The sequence below is a fragment of the Mustela putorius genome, unplaced genomic scaffold (genome assembly GCF_011764305.1).
Source record: "Mustela putorius furo isolate JIRA1106 unplaced genomic scaffold, ASM1176430v1.1 tig00000081_pilon_pilon_pilon, whole genome shotgun sequence".
In the NCBI taxonomy this organism is placed as follows: domain Eukaryota; kingdom Metazoa; phylum Chordata; class Mammalia; order Carnivora; family Mustelidae; genus Mustela; species Mustela putorius.
In genome coordinates, this window is record NW_025421272.1 from 299,311 (window position 1) to 320,383 (window position 21,073).

At 55.4% G+C, this 21,073-nt stretch overlaps 2 protein-coding genes across 4 annotated transcripts in view; both read right to left on the reverse strand.

The window, feature by feature from the left end:
- Positions 1-4,045: 4,045 nt before the first annotated feature.
- CASTOR1 (cytosolic arginine sensor for mTORC1 subunit 1) lies at positions 4,046-8,819 on the reverse strand. Of its 3 annotated transcripts, none has more exons than XM_004766447.3 (9): positions 8,560-8,819; positions 7,875-7,945; positions 6,281-6,468; positions 6,062-6,194; positions 5,667-5,793; positions 5,167-5,280; positions 4,913-4,995; positions 4,717-4,811; positions 4,046-4,586 (listed from the first exon to the last, which is right to left on the reverse strand). In XM_004766447.3, the coding sequence occupies exons 1-9, from the start codon at positions 8,670-8,672 to the stop codon at positions 4,518-4,520; spliced, it is 993 nt and encodes a 330-aa protein (XP_004766504.1). In that variant the 5' UTR covers positions 8,673-8,819; the 3' UTR covers positions 4,046-4,517. The 3 variants fall into 3 exon arrangements, with proteins under 3 accessions (XP_004766504.1, XP_004766505.1, XP_044919097.1); XM_004766448.3 differs by having other exon boundaries at positions 5,667-5,790; positions 8,560-8,817; XM_045063162.1 differs by having other exon boundaries at positions 7,875-7,973; positions 8,560-8,669.
- A 2,304-nt stretch (positions 8,820-11,123) lies between these two features.
- Positions 11,124-21,073, reverse strand: part of TBC1D10A (TBC1 domain family member 10A) — a 31,524-nt gene continuing 21,574 nt past the window's right edge. The window contains exons 3-9 of the mRNA XM_004766572.2: positions 18,370-18,477; positions 14,645-14,751; positions 13,848-13,962; positions 13,703-13,768; positions 12,814-13,003; positions 12,551-12,705; positions 11,124-11,989 (exon numbers count right to left, since the gene is read on the reverse strand). Coding sequence (XP_004766629.2) covers positions 11,498-11,989; positions 12,551-12,705; positions 12,814-13,003; positions 13,703-13,768; positions 13,848-13,962; positions 14,645-14,751; positions 18,370-18,477 — 1,233 coding nt within the window. The 3' untranslated portion in view covers positions 11,124-11,497. The remainder of the gene's footprint in view (positions 11,990-12,550; positions 12,706-12,813; positions 13,004-13,702; positions 13,769-13,847; positions 13,963-14,644; positions 14,752-18,369; positions 18,478-21,073) is intronic.

The following is a 21,073-nucleotide window of genomic DNA, read 5'->3' on the forward strand; positions in this document are numbered from 1 at the left end:
CTTGCTCGTTGACTTAGAGAAGGCTCACCTCAAGTTCAAAGGCCGGGGCAGGCCCTTCAGGACAGCCTGAAGGCCTGGCAGCCGCCCCACACAGAAGCTCCCAGCAGCAGGGGAGAACAAGTCAAGGGCAAGGCACAAGGGCAGAGTGGGCAGAGCAGCTGAAGAGCTGCTGCTGCTAGGAGGTCTCAAAGGCAGACCTCCTGAGCAAGGGTCTGCCCAAGGCTAGTGATCGGGAAGGGAGGGGACGCACCAAGATTTCTTGCGCAGCCAGATGACAGGGACCAGCAGGAAGCCCGGGGAAGCACAGGTGAGGACAACTGAAGGCTGAATCAGGACCCAGGGAAGTGTGGAGGGCCCGGCTGTGGAGGACGGAGGAGTGGGAAGCTCAAGCTCATAGTGGGCGGGCGGGGGTGGGGGGCGCTGGTGTTGATTTCTCTGTGTCCCCGTGGGGGGTCCAGATGGAGGGGCAGAAAGTCGGGCCAGGCTTGCTTCAGGCTGCAGACAGAGGACGAGGGACAGGGGAGGAGTGGACAGAGAGGCAGGAGGGAGACTGAGGAGGCTGAGGCAGCTGGGGTGGAGGGCGAAGGTGGAGGGGTAGAGTTGAGGCACACCCAGCACAGTCCAGAAGTCCCCTGGTGACCGCAGGAAGCTGGGCGTCCTGAGATTAGGGTGAGGCAGGAAAGCCTGGGAGGATGTGGGCCCGGAGAAGGAAAGTGGACAGGAGGGTACGTACGGACACACATGTGAACACAAAAACACCAGATGTGGACGCCTGCCCTGGTACACACGGACATACAGAAACTGCCCTGCCACAGACGGGAGCAGATGTACAGACACTGGCACCAGCACGTGTCCACATGTGCACAAACAGGCACAGACGCCTCCGGCCACGCACACATAGGACGCGTGCAGAAACACAGCCAGACACACAGCTGATTTCGGACAAAATCAGATGCACGTAGGGCCACAGAGGCCCAAGGACGCATTGGGACATATGGATTCATGCGTGGACAGACAGACAGACAGACACACATTCTGGCTGAAACAGGTCCATCTGCAGAGATGCACTCAGAGGTCTGCACTGATTACAAGCGCGGGCACCTGGAAAACATCCCCATTGGCATCATGATGGATTCCCCCTGAGAAAGCAGCTCCAGGCACCACTGTCTGCGGCACCCTTGGCTCTAGAACACCAGCACCAGGTTCCGCCTGGGAAAGTGAGACAAACCACGGCCATTGCCCAACACACCCACTGGGCCCAGCCCGGGGTCAGGAAGGAGCCAGGGCCAGGCCTCGCGTGCCTGCCCACACATTCACTCCCTGCCGCCGACGCAGACAGCTGGGATTGCGAGGGAGCTTGCAAAACCATCCCCATCCCTCAGGGTTCAGCTAAAGTGTCCCTTCCCCCAGGGAACCTCCCCAGGCTATGCCCAATGTTAACCTTTTTGAATTCTCATTTTGCCATGCCCAGCTCTGTGACCTCGAGCAAGCACCTTCTCCTCTCTGCTCTCAGTTTCCTCTCAAAGGCCGGGTGGGTAATGAGAGCGTGCTTTGAATACACAAATGAATGGAGCACATCCCTGTCCCACCTCTTGCACAGCTGGGGGAATCAGCTTCCTGGTACTCAGTCAGCTAGCTGCAGGGGGGCTGCCCTCCTGCCTGGCACCTTCCCACCAGGTGGGATCTTGGTGCCAGGTGGGACATCTGAGAAGGTAAGGGTTTATTCTCCCTTCTACACAGGACCAAGGAGCCAGCTTTGGGGTAACTTGGCAATAAGCACTAAACCAGACAGCCCTACCTGGCAGAGAGGTGGGGATGATTCAGGGTGCCCCCACCCTGAATTTCTGCTCAAATAATTTCAAGGAGGACTCACAAGTTCATTCGCCCTGTATGGGCAGGTAAAATCTGAGAGGGTAGAAATGAGCCACTGCGGGTACCTGCCTGAGCTTTCCTCATCTCCCATCCCCACCCACCTAAGAGCATCCCCCACCCCAGGTTCACATCCTCCCAGCAGATGCCAGACACTAGGCTGGCAGTCGGAGGGCTGAGAGCACCTTTCTACTCCTCAAGGGACTGTAGGCAGGGCCTTCCCCAGGCACGGGCTGCCGTCTTTATGAGGATGGGCACTTGGGCTCTGCAGTCTGGGGCCTTGACCCCTGCACTCAGGAATGGCTGTGCTGATGTGGACAGGTGCTGAGTGTGTCCAGGGTTGGAAGGACAAGGACATGGACTATGTGCCAATGAACACCCCCAACCTTAGTTATGAATGATCCAAGCTGAGCCTAACTCCAGGCCTGGGCTAACCAGACAGACTTCCTTTGTTCTATAACTGTCCAGGGGCTCAGGTGGGACAAAGAGGTGATTCTGCGAGGCTCCGCCATAGCCTGGCACAGCTTAAGCCCTGTCTGTGTGATGGCACCGAGAGCATTAGACAAGTGTGAGGCCAGGGTCACATCCCCCTTTCAGCGGAGTGTGCGCCAGTCACTTCCCAAGCCCTGTGCTCTGACCCCAGGTGGGTCCTCGGGTCCCTGGCAATCCCAGAGCAGATCTCCCCATTTATAACCTGTTGACGGTCAAGCTGACCCAGTGACCCCCAAGGACCCTAATGCCCAGGGAGCTAAAACCCCTCCACACTGACCTGGGTCCAAGTCAGAGTAGACCACTGGAGCCCCCTTACCCAGGCCAGTCCTATGGGAAGCACCTGGCACCAATGCCAGATTAGGGCCTGGTTTGAGGGACTAGGCAAAGCCTGATGCACCTGGAAAGCCAGGATAACAGAAATACCCAAATTAGGCAGTGACTCACAAGCAGACAGATGGGACAGGATCCCCCGGAGCTGAACATGGGGCCTAGAAATTCTCTACCTACAGAGTTGGGAGTCTCAAGGATTCTGGTTCTAAAGCCCCCACTTAGCCCAGGACATCCTTTGAGCCAGGGTCCAAGTTGTGCCCTCCAGAGAGAAGCCAGAACTCCCTCTTCCCCCTGAGCAAAGAAGCAATGACCCCTTCCCAGCGCCAAGAAGTAGAGGGGTACTGAAGGATCTGCCTCCAAGATCTTGATACACATGAGGAAACAGAGGCTGAGGGGAAGGGGCTGGCCTAGGGTCCCTGACCATTCACTCACCGGCTGGCCTTTGCTGCGCTCTGTTCCTGTGATCTGCAGCTCCTGGGTTCCCAGGGGCAGGGCGGGCACACTGCCAGAGGACTGGCCCCCGTTCTGGCTTTTCTGGGGAGCCACGGTGACCTCTGAATACGCCGAAGTCACACCCTTCTTCCCTTCTTAAGTGCGGGCGGGTCTGGGCTGAGGGTACCTGATAACCTCCCCGAGGACATCTGTAGGGTCCCATCAGGCTCACAGTGGAATCCTGGTCTCACGGAGTGAGGAGGCACCCCCTCTGCGACAGGAAACCTGGGCCCACACACTGAGCCTCTGGCCCAGGAAGGCAGCCTGTGAAGGCAGAGTGCTTTGCAGGTGGCCTTTACACCCATCCTGTCATTCTAGCACCCAGGTCCCCACTCTGGCTGGCCCCCTCCCACTACTACTCCAGGAAAGCCCTGGTGACAAGAACTAATTGATCTCTTGGCCAACAAGAACTCCCGTGAGGGGCCTCCATGACTCAGGCATGGTCCAAAGGCAAACAGGCAGCAGCCTGGAAGAAGGGTGCTTTTGGGTCCTCCTTGAGGGGTTTCACAATAGGCCAGTCACACCCAAGGTGGCAGGGAAGGCTGGGGGACCTCCAGACAGAAGGATCTCAGAATCTCTAACCACATTCAGTACTTTCCGGGCTATTCCAGAAACAGCAAGGAAGGAAGGAAGAGGCTGGGCTTCAGAGGCAGGTAGCCATGGAGGGGAATCAGGTGACCTTGGCCAAGTCACTTCTCTTCTCAAAGGTTCAATTTCTCTCAGAGGTGAGAACTGAGTCAGGTGAGCCCAGTCAGAGCCGGCAACATAGGGACAGAGCAGGACTTCCGGCAGAGGGGCTGGGAGGAGGCACAGAGCAGCCATGTCCAAACTCAGACAACACCCACTGGCCACAGCCCAACCCTTCATTACTCCAAGGCCTTTATTAAGTCAATAAAAAAGGGAGAGAGATGTAAAAATACTTTTCTTGGAGGCCCCCAGAGGGGCAGGCACTGTCAGAATCACCCGGCCAGGGAAGGCAACCCAGCCAGAGGCAGAACAGAAATCAGGGCCCTATCCAGGGAGCAGCTGGCCTGGGGCGCTGAGGGTGGGGGCGATGGCTCGGACCTCAGGCAGGGAATGTGCAAATGCTGAGGCCGAGCAGGGAGTGATGGGGTGAGGGGTTCCCGGAGGAAGCCCAGAGCACCGTGTTCCCTTGCATGGGCAGACACGCATGTCCACGTGAGAGCCAGTGCCTGCACGCAGCTTATATACAGAGAGCAGAAGGAGGGGTGCCCGGCAGGAATGGAGGCGGTGGGGAGGGCTCATCCCAGAGCTTGAGGAAATAGCTTAGAGAAGTCTCTGGAAGACTGGGGCGAAGGGGGAGCGAGGTGGCCTCAGGAGCCCTGGCTGTCCTGCCGTCGCTGGAGGACTTCAATGACACTGCCGATGCCGTCCTCAGGCACCTGTGGGCAGGTGGGCAGAGGGAGGGGTCAGGGCCATGCTGACCTCCTGGCCTAGACGGACTACATCCTGCACCCTCCCCACCCTCCCCGGCCTCAGTGTCCTTCCAGGAGCCCAACCCATGGCGCTCACCAGGGCATGGTCAAAGTTGAAGGTGCTGATGTAGTAGGCAGAGATGTCGGCCGCAGCCAGGGGGCCTGCGATCTGGGCCACGATCCCACACTCATCTGAGGGTTATTGGGGGGGATGGAGGGAGTCCATGTGGATCACCCTGGCCACCCCGCCCAGGTCCTCTCCAAGTCCCCAACATGAAAGAAGCAGCCCTCACCAAAGCCCAGAGGCTGTCCACCGATGCGTACCATCCTCCACAGCTCTCCTGAGGAGCTGGTCAGCAGGAGGTCACTGGGGAACCTGGAGAGGCAGGTGGGTAGTGGGCAGGGCACCCACCCAACCCCTCCCTGCCCCAATGTGAGCCCCTGGAAGCAGGGCGACCTGGTGACCTCAGAGTCTGATGCTCCCCCTCCCCCCTCCCTAGTGCTGGGCTTGGGATCTCTGGTCCCCAGGGCCTAGGGGGTCACATACTTTTTCTGAGTCTCAGCATCCATAACGATGGAGATGTAGCCCTCGATGAGGGAGAAGGCAAAGAATGTAATGGAGCTGGGTTCAGTACCGCCAGAGGCTGCCTCCTTGGGGGCACTGGAAAAGGAAAGGAGGCTCAAGGGTTCTTCAGGGCACTCAGCCCACAGCATTTCCTCCCACTCCCTGGGCCGCTTTCCTCCCCTGTCTGAGGGCCCTGGTCTCCTGATGGGGGTGGGAGGCGGGAGAGGACGATGACTCTCACCTCGTCCAAAGATACTGGACCCCCGGGATGGCCTGACTCAGGGTTGTCTCAGTTCACACTACAGGAAGGGGCTGCACCTGGGACATTGGGATCTACCCTGAACATCAGTCAGGGGTACATGGTTACCGCAGGCTGCCAGGAACCCAAGACACAGAACAGGGCACAGAGTGGCAGAATGGTGGGACACAGCACGGGGAAAAACCGTGTGAGGACAAAGACATGAGGTGCAAACAAGGCGCACCTGTATGAGTAGAAGAGGACATCGATGAGCGTGGTTGCGATGGCTGGCAGGGTCTCAGGGTCCAGGGTGAGGACACAGAAGCGGTTCTGTGGGCTCTGGATGGGATGCACCGTGGGGCTGGGCCCTGCTAGGAGGGACCAAGCAGCGGCTGTCAGGGCCACTGTGGGCTGGGGCGCCGCCTGGTGGCCAGATAGGGAGGGGCCTGAGAGGGGTGTAGGATCATGCTCTATGGGTACTTCCTACACTCGTGCTCTCTTTCCACCACATCTCCCTATCTTGGGATGCAGCCGGTGTCAGCTGGTATCCCCATGCCTACAGACCAACCCTCACAAAGGAAGGGGCCCAGTGTGAAGAGGAGGCCCTCCCTAGGTCTGGGTGTCAGAGGGAAGCCTCACCATGCTGAGAACGGGGAAAGCCATTGCTGGAATCATCCCTGGCAACAGGCACAGGCTCCCCGCCCACTTCTCGGTAAATGTCAAACTCCTGGGATAGCGTGTGGATCACCACGGACAGGTCCTGCTCCCGAACCTGGACCACAAGGGGACGAGGTATCATGTTAGTGCCCAGGCCCCCAGGCTCACCCTGCCCCACCCTGGAGCCTGCCGAAAACTCACCAGGATAAAGTCCGTCTGGTAGGTGGACAGCATCAGCACAGACACATGGTGCTCCGCCAACGGTGCAATGACTGAGCGGGCGATTTTGGTGACCCCAGCAGCCTGCACTGCTGCACCGCTGCGGGATGACACGTTCAGCACCAGCCATGTGGCCTCAGCCACTTGAAGGAACTCAGATGGGGGAAGCTCTGTGAGCAGGAAGCACACACCATGTCAGAGCCTACGGGACAGGCCCTGCCCCTTTTACCCTGTCTGTGGTGGGGGTGAGGGGACGGTGGGGTTCTACCATGGTAAGGGCAGGTCTGGAGACGGGGGCTGTCTCCCTCTCCCAAGTTCTGCTCCGGAGAACCGCATGTGTGCAAGGACTGCAAAGTGCTTCAAGTGCTGGCCTGCTAGGGATGGAAACTTCCCAGTTAAGACTGGAGCTCCGAGGTGCCCGGGTGGCTCAGTGGGTTAAGCCACTGCCTTCGGCTCAGGTCATGATCTCAGGGTCCTGAGATCGAGTCCTGCATCAGCTCTCTGCTCGACGGAGAGCCTGCTTCCTCCTCTCTCTCTTTCTGCCTGCCTCTCTGCCTACTTGTGATCTTTCTCTGTCAAATAAATAAGTTCTTTAAAAAAAAAAAAAAAAAAAAAAAGACCGGAGCTCCAAATTCAGACAGACCTGGGTTCAAATCCCAGCTTCACCATTTACTTGCTGTTGACCTGCGGTAAATGATTTAACTTCAGAATCTCAGTTTCCTTATCTGTAAAATGGGATGAGAGTTTATACCTCACTCGTGACGGCAGTCTGTGGATTAAGGCTTTATATGACGTGGAACCACTAGGGGGCGCCAGCAAATCAGGTTAGCTGAGGGATGCCCTAGTCCCTCCGCAGACCCAGACTTTCCTGCAGCACAAACCGGGAAACTAAGGCCTGAAGAGCTGTAGTGGAGGACAGGCCAAACCTCAGTTTTGTGGCCTGATGTTGCAGGCCGGTGAGGAGGGGTCAGGCTGGCAGGAGTAGGAGCCAGATGTCAGCTTCAGAGACCAGGGAGGAATCAGGCTGGCGTCCAGTCCAGAGCAGGAGCCAGAGCCCTGGTGGCTGCTGATCTCCCAAGTGCAGCCAGAAGGCTCCCCAGGACCCTGAGGTGGGCTGGCTGCCCGCTCCTGCTTTTCCTTTCCCAACCCTCCTACTCCTGGAGTTCCCAGACCAGCCAGGGAGGGGGTGATCGGCACCAGAGAGAGAAGTCCAGGGAAAAATAATGGCCCGGGGGATATAACTGGCACAGGAACCCCTGATTTTTGCTCTGAACTGTAACTGAGACCCAGCTACTGGCCTGAGGCTGCTAAGTGCCCTTCACAGCCCTGTCTAAAAAGTTCTCATGGGACCCTATTAGATCAGAACCATAACTATGCCATTTTACATAAGAGGAAACAAACAGCTCAGAGAGAGGAAGTGACTTGCTCAAAGGCACACAGCCAGTGAGTGGTAGTAGTTGAATTCGAACCCAGACCCATCTGCCTTCAAAGCCCCAACTCTTGTGACTTTGGATCCCAGGGTCTAGTGAGAATCCCACAAAGAGGGGAGCACATCCTTCCCCAGCCCAGCCCCCACCTTTGAAGCCCTCCTCGTCCACCATGAGCGTGTAATCCTCGGGGGTCTCCGTCAGGCTGAAGAACTTGCACCTGGATGAGGGTGGGGGGCATCTTCAGCCTGGGTTGGGCGGAGGGGGCAGGCAGGATCTCGCTCCAGTTCGCCCAGAAAGACCCTGCTGAACCCCTCCCTGCCCCCTCAAGCCTCAATTTTCTCTCCCGGGCCAGTGGGTGTGGGCCTTATCTCCGGAATCACGAACTGTTTTTCGTCTCCGGACCTCTGTAGAAGCTCCCAACCCTCCATTCCGGGAAGGAAGAGAGGCTCACCCACGACTACAGCTCTGGGGGTGCCGGACTTTGGGGCCCCTAGACCAGCCCCTCTGACCCGATGGGAGGCATCTGTAAGAAGTTCCCCGCAGTCGCCTGGAAGGAACTGCCCCCATTTGACACCACTTGGAGTTAAGCATTGCTCACCCCAGGTTGTTTGCGCCTTAACTGGCCCTGGGAGGGGGCCTGACGGCGCCGGATAGGCGCGGCGGTCCCAGGGAGGGTAGGCCCAAGCCGGATGGCGGCGGGAGGAGGGTAGGAAGGAGAAGCGCCCTCCCCGCCCGCTCCAGCTCGCCCTGCGGCGATGTTAATCTCCCGAACCCGTCCCGGATCAAAAGCGGAGCCCACCCCCACTTGTGCCCCCGAACCCGGGCGCGCACCGGCTGCGGCGGGGCAGGAAGAGTAGCTTGATGAGCGGGTGGGTGTAGAGCCAGAGACCTGGGCGGGCAAGGCTCAGCACCCGCACCCGGTGCTCCAGGATGTGCAGCTCCATCACGGTCCGCGCGGACCTGACGCCGCTGCCAACCAGACCCAGGCCGCCGCCGGGGGCGGGGCGGTAGGGGCGGTGTCGAGGGCTTAAAGGAGCCGCGGTGCGGCCGCGTCCTTGCCGCCAGCTACGCGGCGGACCCTCCCAGCCCCACGCCGCGTCCAGTTTCCTGACAGCCACGCCCTGAGGGGCGGGCTGCTTATCCAGAGTGGCCACGCCTCCTTCCTAGGGCCGGAGCCTCACCCCTTAGGTTCCAGCCCGTTGAGCCCCGCCTCTGATGACTCCTCCCCTTTAGGATTGCTTCGGGGATCACAGGCTGATCCCACCCCGCTTGAGTCCTCTAGGCCCCGCCCATGCCGCGCCCCTTCTCCGGGACTCTGCATTTTCCGTAGGTCGCCTTCCTCGCTGGGGTCGGAAACAGGAAGGAGATGGGGAATGGTTTCTGTCCTTCAGTCTTTTATGATTGATATCCTTGAAGTTCCGAAGGGCAGCGAGACGAACCGGGGTTCAGTTGGGTCCAGAGTGCTGCCCAGAAAACTCTGGAGTATGGAGGGATAGGGATAGGCTGTGCAGCCCTGGTGACTGATTCTCTCCCCACAAAGTGTCCTTTCTTCCTTCTTCCCCTTATGGAGGAAGAAGTCCAGTACACAAAAGGATCATAGAGGTAGGGAGGACCCCAGCCACTTATATTTGAGTAACATACCGTGGGCTACGTAGGGGATGAAGGTGGCCAGGCTTATGGCTTGAGACCCTTCAAGACTAAGTGCTTGGGCCGGGGATGCCCAAAGGCCCAAATTTCAGGGGACAGGCCCATGTATCTGGGGCTCATTGGATACTCAGATCTCAAACCTGAGATTTCAGCCTCCTGAGGTCTCCCAAAGGCTGCAGCCATTAGCAGAACCCAGTTGGCCCCAGCGCAAGCACATGTAAACTTGCTTCATGCCCATGGAGGCCCCCAGCACTGGCAGATGCCCCAGATCTGAGGCTTATTAGACTAACTTGGGGTCATTTCAACATTAGACCTGGGTTCTGCTCTGGCTGCCTCACATTTAAGAAGACTCCAAGGCTAAGCAGGTATCAACAGGCTGGCTCTGTAGCAGAACAGACACAGCATGCTCTGGGGGGACTTTGGCTTGAGCATCCTCTGGCTTCAGATCTGAGGCTTTGAACCAAACAGATTAAAGCCGCCCTCCGGCCTGACTGGGGACCCAACAGGCCTACACAAGCCTCGTGCTCAAGAACCTCTACTGTAGGTGGATGGAAGCTGGGCAGCACCCTCCAGCCCTTGACTCTCTGGCTCAAGGGATCCCTGGAACACTGCGGCTGCCATATCCTGGTCTAGCCCCTGGAGAGTTGGGGGGGGGGGGAGGGGACTGTCCTAAAGCCTCTCAGGGCAGGTACAGAAAGGTGGGAAACCATAGGGGTGAGGGGTGGGAGGCAGGAAATGGGTAGCTGCCCTGATAGGCTCATATGACACTTGACCTCCCTAGGCCTCAGTATCCCCAGCTATATCAGGACATGACGTTCCAGGCCCAGGCCCTGTGATGCCTGAAAACTCCTAGGGAGGCTCTTCTCCTCCCTCTCCCACCCCCTCCCACCATGGCCCAGCCCAGCTTGGTAGCCTGCCAGGAACAGCCGCTATTGTTTGACTGGAAAAGCTGCTTCCTCAGCAGAAGGGGGGGCCTTTCCCAGGGACACCCTGTCCTCACCCTCACCAGTCATCAGGTTGTGACCGAAGCGCCTGCCTGGGCCCTCAGTGGCATTGCCAGGTCACTAGGAACCCTGGTCAGGAGAGTTAGCTGAGGGGTTTTAGGTGCAAATCGACCAGCTTCATCTTTCTCACTCATCTCCTGCTTCTTCATCTGTAAAATGTGGACAATAGAGCCTACCTGATCGGCTAGTGACATACCAGCCCAACGTGGCACATGCTAAGTGTTCAGGAAACAGCAGGCAGCCTTCTATCAAAGACCCAAACTTCTTCCCTCATCCCTGTGTGTCCAATGGAGGCTTAGACTAGGCATGTAAGGGCATTCATTCATGGTCCCTGACCCCTGGTGACAGCATTCAACCCAAAATAAACATTCAGAACCTCACTGGGGTTTGATGTGGCATCCAGGCAAGGGGCCTTGATGGAGGAAGCCCCTGGAAAGACCTCCTTAAAAAGCCTCTCCCCCTCAGAGATGGGTAGGTGTCAAGGCCTGGGAAGCAGGCCCTGCTCTGCTCCAGCACTGGGCTCTAGTGACCCTCCTCCATGGCAGACTGGTGGACATGGGGCAGAGGGGATGAAATGAGGGAAAGTGTGGGCCAGAAACAAAGACTGGCCTATGACAAAGGTACTTCTGAGAGAGGCTCTTGTGCTGGGCTGGGGGGCCAGGATGGGGGGCTCTGTAGGGTAGAAAGAAGAGACGCTGAGCACCAGGGGTGGCTCCCCTTCCCAGTCCCTAGCCACACACCAACTCTCTACACAAGCTTGTTTATTTCTGTACAAAATCATGTTTCTATTTTACACAAAGAGCACCCCACCCTTTACCCCACCCTCTCTCCTCACAACAGCACCCTAGCCTGGGAAGCATCCCCCCAGGAGGAGGAGGCTGAGTGAGGCCCCACCCATTGGCCCTCACTTCTGCCTGCCTGAGCTGGGCTGGCCCAAACTCCACTCTGGAGAAAATAAATAAAAAGGCTCAGGCAGAATCTGTGCTGGGCCAGCCAGACTCTCTGCTGCCCAGGGGCCAGGAAGCTGGGCCCTCAGAGCATAGGCAGGCCCTTGAATGTCAGTCTGTGAGCTGTGTAGGTGTGTGGAGACCCTTCCCCACAGGCCTGAGCTGCCAGGGTTACAAGTAGGTGTCCTCACTCTCCTGGGATGTCAGGCTCTCCTGGGAGTGGTGGTGGACTGAATCCTGGGAGTGGTGGCAGGCTGAATCCTGGGGAGCTGAGTCCTGTGGGGCTGGGTCCTTCAGGAGCACATTCTGTGGGGGACACGCATCTCCTGCAGCGGCTGCCACCTTGGCTTGACCTGAGGTTGGGGGCTTATCCAGCTGCCCACTTGCCTTTGCTTGCTTCCATTGCTCCTTCTCCTTCTGGATCTGTTTGGGTGGCTTGGGCTTGCCTTTGGAGCCAGGGAGGGGGGCATCTGGGGGCAGGCGGATAGATGGTGAAGGTTGCAGCGTGGGCCGGGGGCCTGGCTCCGCCTCCATGATGGCCTTGGCACCATGCAGCCTTGGTGGGGAGCAGCACTGCAGCTCACCCCGGGTCTCCTGCCAGCGCCGCAGCTGAATGAGATGTTCACGCTCAATCTGGCGCTCTGTCACCGGCAACTCTACCACCTGTGTGGGTAGTGACAGTAAGATGGGTAGCAGGAAGAAACTTCCCCTCTACCTTCCAAATTGGCCCTGTTCTCCCTCACAGCCCTGGTCACTAAAGGCTGACCCTAGGAATAATGGGGGTCTCGTCCCTGTGACGATCACAAGTTCAGGCACTTGAGACCCACTGCCTCGAGGAGAAAGCTGCTCACAACTCGAGTCTACTTGCCTAAATATGTGTCACCTAAGTACAGCCCCTGAGACAAAAATCCACAAAAGAAAGAAAAAAGGGAAAATAAACCCAAGGCCATGGATGTGGTACCAGGGAAGAAGAGAGGGTAATGAGTCACAGCTCCTCTAATTCCCAAGTGGTTCAGAACAGGGAAGGCCCTGCAAACCTAGGCCTCCCTGTGCCCCTGTCTTCTCACTAAGACAGGAGGAGAAGGTCTACCCACACCATCCTGAGCTGCTGAGCACCAGGCCTGGCACCAATAACCCACCTTCGGCCAAAGTTACAAGGCTGCTTCTAAAGGGCCCCCACATCTCCCACTCCCACCCAGGGTGATGGGAGGGTGTAGGCCGCACCTCCTGGACCAGGAAGGCCTCCTGCATGATCTTGGGGCTGAGGCTCCGCAGTTGCTCGATAGTCTCGTACTGGCCCTGACAGGCTTTGAGCTTTTCTGGGGAGCCCAACGCATGTTTCAGCAGCACCAGCCCCACCCGGAAGATGACCTTGACTCCTGCATGGGGGGATGGTAAAAGGGCCTGTAAGGAATTTCTCTGAAAATAGAGGCTCCCTGTGGGCTGGGTTAGAGGCAGGGGGGTCCCCCACAAGCCTAACCCAGTACCTTCACAGAAGAACATATCCCAGACGCGCAGCACAGAGCTCCAGGGCAAGGTGCGGGCAAAGGCACACATGAACCACTCTGTCATGTATAGCAGCGGGTCGATCTTCTGCCGGCTGAGGTGTTTGTGGGCCACAGGTGACACCTTCTGCAGCAGTGAGAAGAGGATCTCCCCATCCAGTTGGATTGCCTCCTGGGGGACACAGTGAAGCTATGGGGCCAGGACTGTAGGCTAGAAGCACGCATGCCAGATTACGCTCTGGTTCCCAGTACCAGGCAGGCATTCATTCATCCCTCAGGCAGCAACTGCCTGCCGGGAGCCAACCTTGTGTTGGGGCTGGGATACACTGAAGAGCAAAACAGACCTAGCTGGTCCACCTCACAGAGCATGTAGTGGAAAGGAGCAGACAGATGAATCACAGGAGCAAAGAGACTGGGGGCAGGATAGGCATTGGTGAGGGAGGTGGCTAAGTGCCCAGAGTATGGCAGAACCAGGAATGCTGGATCAGCATGTGCCAGAGGTCCCACCTGCAGGGTCACAAAAAGCTCCCTGAGGGCTTAAAGCTGAAGGAAAGGAGGGGTTATTACAGGAATGAAGGGAGTAGAGGTTTAAACCTATGCCAAGGCTGAGGCAGGGAGGAACTTGGTGCTCTGGAGGAACTGAGACCCTAAAAACCATCCAGACAGCTAGAAGCAGAGATAGAGGCCGGGGTGGAACCAGTAACTCTGGAGCCTAGAAGACCTGACCTTGAAAGGCCTTGGGTCTTCAGCCTTGAAAGCAACAGAAGTCTGGGAAGATTTTAAGCTAGGGCAACAGTGGCTGTGGAGAGAAGGTCAGGAGAGGCCACAGAGGTCAGGTTCCAGGCCTGCTCTGGACCCAGGAAACACTTACCAGTTTCTCACTGTAGTAGCCAGGCAGGTACTTCTCACAGATCTGCACCAGGCACCAGAAGGCTTGCTGTGGGCAAGAGAGGCATGAGGCCTTGCTGCTGGGTACTCCCTGCCCACCCACTCACCCGTCCAGGGCCTGGTGGTACCTCAGCAGGCATGTGCATGAGTAGAACAGCGGCAATGGGCGCCTGGGCCTGGCAGTATCCCTCCTCGGGTCGGTAAAGGGTATAGGCCTTCAGCACACGGAAAAGGTCCTGCTGGCTGTAGAAGGGCCAAGTGGGGCAGGAAAGATAGGTATAACTCTGCCGCCCCTATCAGGTCAGACTTGTTTCAGAACTTGACCTCCCCGGGAACCTGACTGTAGTCAGCAAAGGGTCAGTCTCCCACTACAGCACACAGATTCTCACAGGACCAGAGCAGGAGACAGGGAGGGCACCTCCCCAGCCCTGCCCCGCCCCATATGACAGGTGAGAGCAGAGGCAGAGCAGCAGAGAAAGCGGAGGCAGAACCAGGCAGGATGCCAGATACAAGGTAAGGGTGTGTCAGGTCTGGAAGTGTGGGCCTCTCATTCAGCAGCTATGTCTCCTTAGCCAGACAGCTTTGTCCCGGGTATCTGTCTTCGTCCTCTGGCTGCCTATCCTTCCCCTTCTCCATACCCTCTGCCTACCCAGTTATCTCTAACACTCTTTCTCCTCATCAAAACCTGTTTCCAAAAGAAGACCAGGCAAGCTCTAGCACTTTGGGCATAAATGAAAGTTGCCCTAAAGGTAAGAGAAGGAGCTAAGGAGAGACCCACCTGATTCAAACCAAAGGAAATAACAGTGGAGTCTGGGGCTCCCAGCTTCTGGGTCCCTGAGATACACCCAAACTCATTTTACTTCCTCTGTGCCCTGAGGAACAGGGCCCAGAACCACCTCCAGCCCATAAGATCCAGTCTGCTTACCCATGGCCTCCCCGGGACACAAACATCTCATGGAAAGGGAACTGTCGGTGCAGATCACGTTCAATCACGTCCAGCCACTTGGGGTCCCCAGGGGACATGTCCAGCTCCTAGAAGCAAGATCAAGAGCATGTATTAGAGGAGTCAGTGATGGCTGCTGGGAAGATACAACTGTCCCAGGTATTGGAGGAACCCTCTGCCAGGGGCAATGCCCACCCAATCCCATCATGAACTAGGCCTTCCTGAAGACAAGTCAGGAAGCTCAAGAATGTCTGTCATAGCTGTAGCTGGAAATAACCTCTGGGCAATTTATTCAGGACTCACTCAAATATCTCAGGTCCTTAAGCTGGAAGGCTACTATCAACGCAATAGCTACCACTTTTGGCACTTCTCTGAGCCACCCACAGGCCTCACTGACTCTTCTCAACCTCAAAGAAAAGCCCTATCATTACACTGTTCACAGATGAGGAAACTGAGAATCAAAGAAAAGTCACTTGTCCAAGTCCTCATGATTAGAAAAATGGTGGTGCTGGGCCTGGAAGCCAGGCTGACTCAGAGCCATTGATCCCAGTTCCTCTGCTTTCTGTCTCCCTGTGCAAGTGGCATCACCTATTCAGGAAGGAGTGTGCATGTGTGTGTGTGTGTGTGTATGAAAGAGAGAGAAGGAGAGGGATCTGCATGAGTGCTATCTGGAAGGATGTGACATTTGTCAAACATTAAACTCAGAGCCATCTCTGGGTACTGGGGTTTTGACAAAGTTTTACTCTCTTCAAACTTCTGTGAACATTTTAACATGAATACCATTTAAAAACAAAGCATTACACAAAGAAAAATCATTTCCCCATCTTTTGAAATGTTCTGTATCATGATTTGCTTGTTGTTATGTGAATATGTATTATTTGTCAGAATTCACTGAACTGCACACTTAAGGTCTATGCATTTCACTCTCTGTAAATACCCCAACTTAAAAATAGAAAGGAAAAGTCAGGGTGTTTGGGTGGCTCAGCTGGTTAAGCATCTGACTCTTGATTTTGGCTCAGGTCATGATCTCAGGGTCCTGGGATCAAGCCCCACATCAGTTTTCCTGCTCAGCGGGGAGTTTGCTTGTCTCCTTCTCCTCTGCCTCTCCCTCCACTCATACATACTTGTGGTCTCTCTCACTCTCTCTATAAAATCAACAAATAAATCTTTTTTAAAAAATCATAAAAATAGAAAGAAAAAAATCAATAAAAAGGAAACCCAGAGGGCTGAACAGGGAAGCAGACCATGTACACGTTGCCTGCAGGGCTCATGCAGTATTAGGGAAGGCCCCTGGGATGACAGCCAGATTCTCAGCAAATACACCCATGGGTACAGACCCAGGCCCTGGCCTTGACTGGCAGGTGTCTTCATAAAAGCCCCTTTATATCTTGTGTTCCCTCAGTAGGTGTGTCCCAACATTCAACTAAAGATGTCAGGTAACTTGACACAAGAGAGTAAGTATTGGACTAAAAATCTGATAAGACTGTTCAAGGCTGGAGGTTGGAGAAAAGGACCAGGTGCCTTTAGAGGGCTTTTGATCAGGCACACAGCTGAAGAAGTGGGTGTACAACCTCTAGAGCCCCACATATTCTCAAAATGGGGCTTGTGTGTAGCCTATGAATCTCCCAAGTCAAACCGAGGGCTGGATACTGTCTGAGTACAATGCAGGATTGTTTTTTTCAGAAAGGGGAGGAAGACCCCACAAATTCTCCAGAGGGCTCTGGTAAGGTAGGGACCTGAGCACCCAAGAAGTCAGTTCCTAGGATGTGCTCACCTGGTACCTCAGCAGCCCAAGGCACTTAATGATATATGGGTGGCTGAGAAAGGAAGAGGTACAGCAAAGGGCCTGTGGCAAGTAAACGCTCTGGGGATCAAAAGCAGGTGTGGGCCGCTGGCAGCTGATGCAGATACTGAAGCCTCCAAGAGAGCCTGAAGGCACTCACACCATCATGAGGTGAAGCCAAGAAGAAAACCAGGTAAGAAAAGGACAGAGGTCTTGCCCTGCCCAATGAGGGAGGAAGAAGTAGCAAGGATGGGAGAAGACAGAGCCATGAGCCATAAGAGGCTGCAGAACCTTCCTTGACAGCCAAGACTGGGGGACTTCCGGGGAATTCAGGAATAGGTACTGCTGCCAACAGTCTGTTACTGTACCCACACTGTGGGTGTGGGGACACTGTCATGTCCACAGCAGCCAGAGGGAGCTTCTCATCCTTGCTCACCTCCTCCATGTCATCCACAGGCAAAGTCCTTCTAGGTGTGCTCGAAACCATTGCTCCAGCCCCCAGGACTGCCTTGGGGACCCACCACTTGGCTTCAGAGGATCCAGAAGCCCTTTCTTGGCAAATCTACCTTCTCCCACAAGAAACCCTCATGATTTCACAAAGGTGGCTGGTTTCTCTGCAGATACATTACTCCCCACACACAAAATGCACACACAGCTCTGTGCCCTGCTACTATGGGATGTGCTCACATTTGCTAACTATGGAACCAGGAGTCTGGCCATGCTGACAAAGCTCTTGGCTCCCATGCCTGTGCTCTAGCAGCCAGAGGTAAACCACAGATTTGGGGAGAGGTTCCCAACCGAACCTCTCCCTCCACCCAGGATGCAGCCTCCTGGAATGAAAGAGACGGAAGAAGAGACTGGAGTCAAGAGGTCTGGTATTGCTGCTCTGTGGGACAGTCCAATCACCCTGATTCCCAGAGCTGCTTCCAACCACACTCCACCAAACACTGCAGCCCCATGGCCAAATGCTGCTAGCAAATGACTCTCACACTCTTTGGGTCAACAGCAGAAACTCGGGCTTCCCCGCCCCGCCCACTCTTCTCAAGGAACAGGTTTGGCAAAACAGGAGTGTTTGCCAAAGCATGAACTATGTCAACAGAGAGCTGGTAGCTGGCAGTTCTGTCTCACTGCCGCTCACCAGTCCTAAGAACTTATGAGAAACCGTGATGCCTGGGGCCAGGTCTGGTGGGTAAGCAAGGGCAACCCCAGGGGAGCCAAGTGCCTCTCACAGGGGTACATGCTGGAACTGCTGCCCAGCCCAGGTAGACCCTAAGAAGTCCCATGAAAGGAGGGGTATTCTTACTCCGGCAGCCATGGGGCAAGGGGCAATGGGCAGAGAGGGAAAGGCATGCCTGCAGAGGATATCCTCTCTGGTAACTGATTGGTTTCTAATCCTAAAGGATACTGGTTTGACTCATCCACCCCTAAGCCTGACAACCTCACTAGCAGCATGGGTGAACTATGTCTGGCCAGCTTGGATGAGGCAGGAGAAAAGAGTTGAGGATGGGAGGCCAAGAGTTACTGAGGGTTCTATGACCCTGAGGGCAGTCCTTCAAAGGCTCAGAGCACAGAGCCCAAGGCAGTCAGGGGAGTGGTCTGAGGGTCCCCTCCTGATGACCAAGAGCTTGGAGGTAGTCTGCTGAGCCCAAGAAAACAAAACTGGGTGGTTGACAAGAGAAAGAGATGGAATGGAGGATGGAAAATCGGTCCAACCCACTAAAGCCTGTTCAGCGCTGGAGCTTCAGATGGGCAGAGCCCCCAGGAGTTACAGGTTGGACAGGCCTGGTCAGTGGAGTATTTGACGGGTGGGCTCACTAATCGGCTCATACTGCTGAGGTCTAAGTAAGTACCTGGAGGATTGCTGCCATGTGAAGGACTTCAAGAGATGCGGGAGGGAGGGTAAGATGAAAGAAGGGCTACTCACATCAAACTTTCCAGGGTTCTGCTGTAGCTTCACCTTGCCTCCTGACAGGTACTGCCAAGCACGGCCCCGCAGAGAAGGTGGGATGCCCTTCTGGCACCGGAGACGGATCTAAAAGTTAAAAAAAAAAAAAAAAAAAAAAGACTGTGCTCTTACATCCACTAAGGCAACACCTCCAGAGGCTGTGTGCCAGCCCCACTCTTCTCTTGGTGTTTGGTGGGCCTTCAATTAGCACACCAGGAAAAGAAAAGGGGGGAGAAAAAAGGACTTCCCTCCTTTTGCTACTACTGCTACAATGCAGAGCCCAGGATACCAGGGGGCAAGGGGAATAATGACTATAATTAGATATGCTGCTACCAGGTGTTGTCAGTCTCCCTGTCCCCTGACCCAGTGATGAAACAGATATTCCTGAGGTCTACTACATAATTCTGAATCCCTATGACCATTTTCTGAATCAAAATGGAAATGAAGCAAAATGTTCCTCCAAGCTGGAGAAGCCCCATGGGACATCACTAGGGAGAGATCTGCATGGTGTGGGGCACAGCTGTAGTTGCAGGGTGGGTAGCTTTTGAGATGACCCTGACCCAGAGACATGGTCTAGGCATTTCTATGGGGGTGCTTGTTTAAATAGCCATGTGGCAGGATACAACCCACCTAGAGGGGAGAGAACTCAGCAGAACTCAGAAGGAAGATGGGAGCTGATCAGAATGGCTCCCTCTTTGTTTTGGTCATGAATCCTCTCTTCTGCTCTCCTTGATCTTGAGCTCCCACAGTCACCAGCACAGGGACTGTGCTGGACTGGATGTGAGTCCTGATTCCAACTCTTGCTACAATGGCACAGGTCTTTCCTACCACTCACAGACTGGGAGAGGAGAAGAAGAAAGTGTTTGAGGTAGCTCATGACCTAGAGCTTAGGGCTCAATTCTTATCCTTGCTGTCTTAAAAAAAAAAAGGCTTCTACCATCAAAATCCAATTTGGAAAATCATCATGTCTTTTACATATGGGAAAACTGAAACATAGAGTGGAAAAATGTTAGATCACACCATCAGGAACCCATGACCTCCTATACCACACAGGCTAGAGGGATCCAGCCCCATACACTTTGCACTCCACTGGACTCTCAGAGCTAGACAAGAGGTGAGCTCCACCTGGGCTTTGGGACAGAATGAGACTGAGGCAGCTGCCTTGATCGTCCTCCTTGACCTCAAGGCCAATGGTCAAGGAGGGTGAGGGCAAAAGCAGAGGCACCACTCCTATAGGATGGAGGTACGGGTACTGGCCAATGACAATCCCTTCAGTCCCTGCACTAAGCAGCCTGGCCTGGGATGAAGATGGGAGCTAAGGGCAGTGGGAAGAGCAAATGCATGTGCTGACCTTGAGCCAATCAATTTGCATAAATAGTTAAGAACAGAATGGCAATACCTAGGATCCTATTAGAAAGGTGAGAAAATGCCTAGCAGGGAGCCTGACACACAGTCTGTGTTCAACAAACGCCTTCCTCTCCACCCCTCCATCCCAGGAAAATGCCTGACACAGAAGCCCCAGGGGCTCCGGCTCACACCTAACTTCCCCTCACCTGGAAACCCCCTCAAACAGTCCCATTGGAATCTCTCAGAGGAGCACAGAAGGCCTAGCCTTCCTGATGACCAGCACAAACAAGAGAAAACTTTCCAAGGGTCAGAGAGTGTCAAGAACCAGGAAGGAGATAGGCAGACAGTCTGGAGGGAGTGGGGGAAGAGCAGAGTGGCTGGTCATAGGAGCTAAGCTCAAGCTTCTGGACTGCCCCTCACTCAAGGGGGTGAGGAGGTGGGACGAGGAGGGGGCGAGAAAGGGAGTGGAAGAGAACTGCCCCAGACTCTGGGAATAGTTTCCTGCTGCTGTGGAATAAGGGTTTCCTTAAGGAGGCCAGTTGGTCTGAGAAGACTCTGGTAAAGGGATATAGTATGACCTAGAGCCATAGGTCTTTTAGGCTTTCTTCAGGGCCAAGTTTAGCCTGACCTGAGCCAGACCCCCACATCATCACAGTCCCCTGTCATAGTTGGCCTGCCCCAAGGGAGCCCAGGAATACCTTCAGTCCTTTAAGGTTTTCAAAGACGCCCTGCCTTCACAGAGGCCAGGGCCGGGGAGGCGGGGATGAAGAACCAGGAGTACAGCCAGCTTTTCCCACTATGGCCTCTGGAATCCTCCTTAGTACAGGAATGGCAAGCGCCACCTGCCTGCCTTAGAGAGGAGGCAATGGTGGGGATCAGAAAAGATAAAGCCAGAGAAAGTTTTCAGCAAACAGAAAGCACAAAGGATTATCATTCTCTGATTGACAGCTGAGTGAGGCCACACCCTGCCTGCTGAACTCTGGGAGGCCTTGGCCACTGTTTAAGCAGAGCTCTACAGGGCTTCCAAGATAGCGTTCCAGCCAGAACCTTTCCTCCATAAAGTTCCCTCCTGGGGACTCAGGATAAGTCTAGAAGTGTTGGGTCTAGACCCACTTCCTGAAGCAGGATTTGTCCCTCCTGTGCCATGACTTCCTGACCACGGGGAGAGCCTAAGCCTGTTAAGGCAGGCAGGAAAAGCTCCTAGGGTGACCATAGCTGAGGTAGCAAGAATGGAGAGCAGAGGGCTAGGGCCTCTGGGTAGGATAGGGTACAGTCTCCTGTGGTGGCCCCTACTGAGTAGGGGGAGCACTTGGCCTCTAACCACAGTTCCAGGGAA

What these genes read in the sequence shown, in the direction of transcription:
- CASTOR1 (XM_004766447.3), bottom strand. Translation starts at nt 8,672, where the DNA reads ATGGAGCTGCACATCCTGGAGCACCGGGTGCGGGTGCTGAGCCTTGCC. An exon ending in TTCCTGCCCCGCCGCAGCCG is followed by an intron (nt 7,946 to 8,559) that starts GTGCGCGCCCGG and finishes ACCCTCATCCAG; the next exon opens with GTGCAAGTTCTTCAGCCTGA. An exon ending in GATGCTGAGACTCAGAAAAA is followed by an intron (nt 4,996 to 5,166) that starts GTATGTGACCCC and finishes CTGCCTCTCCAG; the next exon opens with GTTCCCCAGTGACCTCCTGC.